Source organism: Dermochelys coriacea, chromosome 2 (genome assembly GCF_009764565.3).
Source record: "Dermochelys coriacea isolate rDerCor1 chromosome 2, rDerCor1.pri.v4, whole genome shotgun sequence".
NCBI lineage: Eukaryota > Metazoa > Chordata > Testudines > Dermochelyidae > Dermochelys > Dermochelys coriacea.
In genome coordinates this window covers 164,786,072-164,794,412 of record NC_050069.1, presented here as the reverse complement: position 1 = coordinate 164,794,412, position 8,341 = coordinate 164,786,072, and the positions used below count along the sequence as shown (strand labels likewise).

The window sequence follows — 8,341 nt, the reverse complement described above, 5'->3', positions numbered from 1 at the left end:
TATGGGGGGTGAGGGCTGAGTCTGGTGGTGCAGGCTGTGGGGTCGGGCTGGGGATGAGATGTTTGTGGTGCAGGAGGGGGCTCTGGATTGGAGCGGGCTCAGGGCTGGGGCTGGGGATGGAGAGTTGGGGTTGGGGTGCAGGCTTACCTCCGTCAGCTCCCTGTCAGTGGCTCTGCATGCCGGGGGCTAAGGTAGGCTTCTTGCCTGTCCTGGTTCCATGCTGTGCCCCAAAAGCAGCCAGCAGCAGGTCCAGCTCCTAGGCGGAGGCACAGCAGGCAGCTCTGCATGCTGCTCTCACCCACAGACACTCCCCCCACAGCTCCCTGGGACGGTTCCTGGACAATGGGAGTGCAGAGTCGGTGCTTGGGGCAGGGGTAGTACGTAGAGCCCCATGGCCCCCACGCCTAAGAGCCAGACCTGCTGGCTGCTTCCAGGATGCAGCGCAGAGCCAGGAGAGGTAGGGACTAGCCTGCCTTAGCTCTGCAGCACTGCCAATGGGACTTTTAACTGCCTAGTCGGCAGTGCTGACCGGAGCCGCCAGGGTCCATTTTCAACTGGGTTTTCCGGTTGAAAACCAGATACCTGGTCACCCTAGACATACCCCTATTAGAGGATCTGGTCTACCATGCTTGGAAAAAGGATAGAGGGTAAAATTATCTAAAGTGCTGTAGTGATTTGGGAGCTGAAGTCCCCTTTCAAATGTGACTTAGGTACATAGAAGCCTAAATCTAATTCAAAGTGCATTGGAGTTAGGGGTTTACCTACTTAGGTTCTTTTTTTAAATCCCTTACACACCTATATGCATGTTAAAGGTTTAACCATTGCATTTTCATTTAAGTTACCTATAAGAGACAATTAAGACGAAAACAAAGGGGTATATGAGTCTGCTCAGGTTTCAGAGTAGCAGCCGTGTTAGTCTGTATCTGCAAAAAGAAATATGGATGTGAGTCTGCTCAGGAATTTGAATGATCTGGGTGGAGGGGGTTTGCAGGATATTGTTTTGGCTAAGGGTGTGTGTGTGTGTGTGTGTGTGTGTGTGTGTGTGTATGTGAGAGAGAGAGAGAGAGAGATTGAGTGCACAAGGGGAGAAATGCAGAGAGAGAGAGAGAGAGAGAGCGAAGAACAGAAAGCAACTACTTCCTGTTGTTTGGTTCCTCTTGTATTCAAAGAAACAAGACCTCGTACATGCTTTGTAAAAAGAAAAAAGATTGCTTCCAAGGTAACAGACTCCATTAATTTCTCCTCCTGATCAGAACACCCTACAAGACCCTGAATTTTGGCTACCAACTCACATAGGTACCTAAATGCACTTGTAAATCTGGCCCTAAATCACTTCTGAAAATGAGATTTAAGCTTTTAAATCATGTAGGTATTGAAAATTTTACTCAGATTAAATAATAGGTCTTTTTCATCTCTAAGTACTGTGCTCCTATAAGCTGTGATAACATTTTTTTCTGTTAAAACTCAAGTTTAGAAATTGAGAAATCTTGTTAGGGAAAAAAAATCATTCTGGCCGAGCCCTTAATGTTGAGTTGCTTTTTAAAAAAACATTGCTGAGAGAGGCGAGTTTCATCTATGGCATTTTGCAAATCTTCAAAGAAAAGCCAAATAAACTACAAATTAGATACTACCTAATAATTCCTGGTATTTTCCATGGCATATTTCGTGAACACTGCCAGTATATGTTCTAGATCTCATGAATCAACATTATAGTAAAATATAATTTTCATCCTGTTCTACAACAGAAAATATAAAGTTTTTATCTTCCTAAATTATAGTGTTGGTATTTGTTTTTTTGATTTTCAGAATGAAGGGTTTTCCTCCATTAACTCTCTTGTGTAGAGTATACAGTTTGATGGGGCTCATTTTGCAAGTTGAGATAGAGCCAAGTTTACATTTTCTGGACATGAGTGAAAACTGGAATTTACCCAGGTATTTCCACCCCCTCACCCCATGATTAAAATTTTAATGTGATGACAAGATTTTATTTATTCACAAATACATTCCACAATAATTAAATATAACATTTTAATAAAAAGGACTTGAGAGTGTGGGGAAAAGAAGACTATGTCATTGCAAATTTAGTTGCCCATGTTTACAGTTAGGCCTGTAGTTAAGTATTTTGATGAAATGGGACCTAAACCAGGAAAGTAGCTTGTAGGATGTATTAACCTACATTTCAAGGTCATTTCTTATGCTCCTTTACCTATTTACCTCATTAGCATTTTCCATTTAAAAACAAAACAAAAAAGACAAGGCACAATCACTTAGCACTTTTATTAGTTAGATGCCATGTTATTAGTGGATAAAACATTCAAAGCTGACTAATCACACAAGCCATCAAAGGCTGATTTTTACATGTATAATGTGTGATTTTGATTGGAACATTTTCTTTTGCTGGAGAAAGGTACGAAGGGTGTGTGTGTGTGTCTGTTTCAGAGAGAGAAGTTAATCTGGCACAAACCTCAACTACTGTAGGCCCAGTGCAGGCTGTTGTTTCTTTGGGTCTATGAAAATTTCCTCTTCTTATTAACCAGTGTGACAAAGCTCTGTCCTTGTCTCCATGGGTCCCGTGTTTCCTAGTGGATTTTGCGAGCCTCAGAGGCTCACCATGATCCTCCACATAACCCTTGTCTCTCTAGAGACAAGGGTCACAGTCTACTGAGCCATTTTGAACATAAGCCAGCGAGGGAGGTGAGGAGAAGCTATCCTCCCTTGCACAGTCTCTGTTGTCTCCCAGTTTCAGCTATTAATCAGGGGGTGGGCAAAGAGGGGAGCCCAGGCCCACCCTCTATTCCGGGCTCCAGCCCAGGGACCCTAATAGTATCAGCTATGGTAGTTGAACTTTTAAAAACATGACACGTACAATTCTCTGGTCTACTTCCCCACAGCCGCCCCCACTTCCTCAAACTCCACTTCACCCTTACCCCAGGGCCTCCTTCCTTGTGCCTGATACGGTGCGTACTGCACAGTCTCTCCAACAGCACAACTTCCTCCCACAACTCCTGACATCCACCCCCACCTGACTAACTGGGAGGCTTTTAACTAGTTTCAGCCAGCCCCTGATTGACTTCAGGTGTCCCAATCAACCTAGCCTTCTCCCTGCCTTCTGGAAAGTTCTTAATTGGCCCCAGGTGTCTTAATTGACCTGGAGCAGCTGCCATTTAGCAGGGATTTGTTTAGCCTGGAGCTAATATATCTATCTCCCACTACTTTTCTATAGCCCGCCCACTTCCCGGATCCCAATAAGACTACTTTTCTATAGCCATCTGGCCTTGCCCCGTCACACCAGGTAGACCAAGTGAAGTGTATAGATCAAAATTCAAAGTTGCTCGATATTGGGTCTGTCACTGCAGCGAAGAGCTCAGTGGCCCATGATATAAATAGGTTTGGGTTAAAGTATCATACATAATTATAGTCACACCTTAAACAAAATGCACTTGAGTCAATGGGAATTTTGACTGAGTGAGGACTGCAAGATTACTCAATCTGCCTAAGCACATTAGGTGCCTAACTCTTTTTGAAAGTCAATGGGAGTTGGGCACCTAACTCACTTACCCTCTTCACTCCTCATCACGAACAACCGCAAAAGAGAACCAGGGGATTCCTCCTTATCTCTCCCAACCTTATAGGTAGGATGATCTTCTCTTCCCATTAGATAAAGGCAGTTTGAAAGTCTCTTACTTAAGATTTCCTCTAAACCAGAAAAAACCCACATATTGGGTACTAGAAAATAATAAAGCTATTGAAATAGGAAATCCATTTTATATTGTAGAGATAATAAAATAGCAGTATTAAAACATGAAACATACTATATAGCAGGCATATGTGTCATCTGTGCACTTATTGTACTTAGTCCTGGGCATTTATGTACTTATATTTAAAATATTAAAATAAATAATTAAAAATGAGATAAAATACTGTTATGTTGTTATGCTGTTATATCAGAACTGATTATATCATCAGAATTTGCATGTGTTATGACATCAATACACAGAGTTGGAGCTACGGCTTTTTAACCACCACCAGCATCTATATTAGAGCATGGGAAAGCTATAGGTTATTCTGCTCATTTGGAGCTCCATAGTGATTTTCTCTTCTGAAGAGCTTACTGTTTAATTCAACACTGTCTGCTTACAAGCAGAACAGCAAAAACAAAAAAAGCCTGCCAATTCCTCTATACTGTGCAGGTCAGGGTGTCATGGATCTTAGGAGAGTGAAAAAACTTCAGGCCCTGGTGCATTTATACAGACAGGATCCAGCCTTCGTGAGGGCTAAGCAGCTAAGTTTACTGTGGAACAATGTGAAAATCATAGGAGATGCCATATCACTTCTTCAAAGCAATACCTCTGTAAAGAAGACAGCTGAGAAGGTGGAGGAATCACTAGAGGCAGCTGAGAGTAAAGAGAGTGATTTGGAAATTGAGGATGAAGGTGTTATTGAACCAGATCTGGATGATCCCCAAGAAATGGGAGATGAATATTTGGAAATAACAAATGAGATGATAGACCAGGTCAATGAAAAGAGGGAACATGCCTTTGCTGCCCTGGATGAAGGTGAACTTCAGAAAGCTATTGACTTGTTTACAGATGCTATCAGGCTGAATCCTCAGTTCACCCTCTTGTACGTTAACTGAGCCAGTGTCTTTGTGAAACTACAGAAGCCGAATGCTGCCATTAGAGCCTGTGACAGAGCCTGTGAGCTTAACCCCAATTCAGCACAGTCGTACAAATGGAGAGGGCAAGCACACATGCTCCTGGAGCACTGGGAGGAGGCAGCCAAGGACTTTACCTTGGCATGTCAATTGGATTACAATGAAGACACTAATGCCATGTTAAAGAAGGTGCAACCAAGGGCTGGAAAGATTGCTGCACATCAAGAGGGTATATATTCAGGGTAAATAGGACTAATCCCCTGAGATGGGATATTAGATGGATGGGGTCTGAGTTACCCAGGAAAGAATTTTCTGTAGTATGTGGCTGGTGAGTCTTGCCCATATGCTCAGGGTTTAGCTGATCGCCATATTTGGGGTCGGGAAGGAATTTTCCTCCAGGGCAGATTGGAGAGGCCCTGGAGGTTTTTCGCTTTCCTCTGTAGCATGGGGCACGGGTCACTTGCTGGAGGCTTCTCTGCTCCTTGAAGTCTTTAAACCACGATTTGAGGACTTCAATAGCTCAGACATAGGTGAGGTTTTTCGTAGGAGTGCGTGGGTGAGATTCTGTGGCCTGCATTGTGCAGGAGGTCGGACTAGATGATCAGAATGGTCCCTTCTGACCTTAGTATCTATGAATCTATGAATCTATAAGAGCAGTATGAACAAAGATGTGAGTTAAGAGAGATCCAGGAAAGGCTGGAGAGGGTGAAATTGGCCTTGGAAGAGGAAGAAAGGATCCAGAGAGAGGAAAATTTCTGGCAGGACATGATTAGAAAAAGTCACAGACAGCTGACATTTTTCATAACCTTACTAGATCCAAGAGTTCTGATTGCTTTCCTGGATGTGGTCTGGAACCCAGAAAACATTTACAAATACCGTGACACACAAAAGTTAATAAAGCTTACCTGCAAAACAGGACTGAATGTGGTCTGCCAGAAATGACCTATTATTCAAATTAAAACCACAGCCTGTGACGTGATGTGTGCATTTCTTTTCTTGTTTTATTTGCTTCAGTTTTATTTATAATCAGAACTCTCACTTGTGGCTTTCTGTGAGCCACAAGAAAACGTTTCTGGGGACAAATAGCAAAGTAACTCCATTCCCTTAAGCATGCATTGTTGCAATAAACAATACCTTGACTTAGGAAATGGGTTTCTGTATGGGAGAGCAATCATGTAGAATAGCAACTGAGTGTACAGGATGATCGATTTTAATACTCCAGATTATAACAAAACTGGCAAAACTACGGCGGAGTTAAATAGGAGCTAATGATGACGGTGATCCATTAAGATATGACTTGAACATTTAAGCTGTTTCATTTAAGTTTGAATATGTCTGCACTCTATGATACTCTTTACATGAACATACAAGGATGGCTAGAAAGGAGTTCAAATCCCTTTTTTTAATACCTTCATAGGGAAAGGAAGTGAGCAGGTGAGGAATTAAAAGGGAGTGCGAAAAAAAAGCAAAAAAAGTTGACACAAACATTAGAGACTTGCCAGTTGACTCATGGGGAGAGGAGGCTCTGGGATGGCTTGATTTTGTAAAGGTGAATTTTAATAGCAATATTTCATTACAGTCCTATTTGCTATTATTCCTACACTATAAAGCCAGGAAGCCCAGGACTCCATGCAATCATTTCTGCATAACTCTGGCCTTGATCTTTTTTTATTTTGTATTGCAAATAGCTTATAATAAAATGCAATAAGGTAAGTGCACTCATTGAATTTTATATTTGCGCCTTTTGGCACTGACCTAGCCCAGCATCTTAAGCACATGCGTTACTTTAAGTATGAGAGTCCGCACATTGGCTTTAATTGGATGACACGTTTAACATTTAGCCCACAATTCAGTACTCTGCTGAACTGCTGCCTTTTGGAGGCATGATACCAAAGGATTTGCACAGTAAAAATGAAGACCTGCATGAATTTTAATCAAGTTTTGGAGTACACTTCATAATGTTGAGTGGAAACCTGGACTCGTTCAACATTAATGGGGGGGGGAGGATGCAAGCTGGTGTCTTTGACAGTCTCTGGATACCTTATGTAAACTAGTGTTGAGCAGACATGACACGGTCCGAAGGGTTCTGTGAGAAATGGGTGGCAAGCAGTCAGAGTGTACCTTAAAAACTGAAATCAGCCCAAAATGAACAAGATACAACATTATACAAAATAAATGGGATGAGGCATGGTTCTTTTGAATTTTTTATATCAGGTATGCTGGACTAGTATTGAATCATAGATTATCAGGGTTGGAAGGGATCTCAGGAGGTCATCTAGTCTAACCCCCTGCTCAAAGCAGGGCCAATCCCCAATTTTTGCCCCAGATCCCTAAATGGCCCCCTCAAGGATTGAACTCCCAACCCTGGGTTTAGCAGGCCAATGCTCAAACCACTGAGCTATGCTTCCACCCATTGAGGAAGACTCTATGCTACAGTTCAGAAAAGCTCATCTTCAGAAGATGAAGATGCACAATCTGACTAAAATGATCTCAAAGGTGTTAAAGGGTCTGACTAAATCTCACTTGAGAGGGGCCTTTATTAAAAATGATCAGGAAGAGCATTCATAGGTGATGGGAGGGAGCTCTCCATATACAACCCTTACTCCTAGTACTACAATTTCCCTACTTCAGGATGGAGAGAGCATCGATTAATTTAGTTAAATATTTAAATGTATTTAACTGTAGTGGATGGTGCTCAAAATAAATGTCCGGGCTGAGGTGATATTTAGACACACCCTCCTCTTGAACAATACATTTCTGACTTCCTATCTCCACATGCACACGTACAATAATTTTTCATCTTCCAAATAAAATCAACTAACCAATTTGTGGTTCTTCTCTGCACCCCAAATAGATCATTTGCTTCATCTCCCTTCTGAAAATGAGCACAGCCTCCCCCTACACTGCTCCCTGCTTCATCTTTGCTGCCTTCAACAAACCCAAAGCCTGTAACTGAACCGCTTCTCTTCCTCGACTCCTTGCCCCTCCTACCCCACTTCCGCTCTAGGCAAGCTTGGGCTAGAAACCACCGGCCCCTTCCCTTCTCCCCATGTAGTTCTTTCTCTTAAGCTGCTGGAGAGAAGAGAGCCATCTGATTCAAGCTGTTTTGTTTAAGAGAATAAAGGAGGGAATTCAAATAGAGGTATCTTAGCCTCATGTGCCTTTTATTACCAAGCACTACTGATTGATAGTCAGTCCCTACATGGGTGGTGGTATGATCTCTCATTCACCTGCTATCTGGAAGAGCCTCAATTTCAAAATCAGTAGCTTCTCAGTCCAAATTTAGGCACCTAAATAAGTGGACCAATTTTAAAAAGGATAGAGCACTCAGGAGAGCCCATTGACTCAAGAATAGCTCCTCAGAGCATTTTGAGAATCACAAACTCTTCCATGTTCTTTTTCCTTAACACAAGTCAGCCTCTAAAACAGCAATAAACTGTGTTTCATGACCACTAGTGGTACACAAAGCACTCACTACTACTGATTCATAGAGAAAAGTCTGGTCATGTGATTCTGGATTCTTCTCTTTTTCAGTTACTATATCACATTTTGAAAAAAAAAAGTAAATGTCTTTCTAAAATTGCTTTTTCAATATATGCAATTGATATGGTAGCCCCAAGGATGTTATAGGGAGGGGAGATTATCCATGTGATTGTTTTATAGCACAAGCCTGTCTGTATGCGCCGG

General features: G+C 42.2%; 1 protein-coding gene across 1 annotated transcript; it reads left to right on the top strand.

The window, feature by feature from the left end:
• Window positions 1-4,032: 4,032 nt before the first annotated feature.
• On the top strand, window positions 4,033-5,596 carry LOC119850656 (putative protein FAM10A4). Its single transcript, XM_038389082.2, is given in 2 exon segments — window positions 4,033-4,883; window positions 5,307-5,596. Coding segments are annotated over 2 exon segments (972 nt in total). The 5' UTR covers window positions 4,033-4,201.
• The last annotated feature ends 2,745 nt before the right edge of the window (window positions 5,597-8,341 follow it).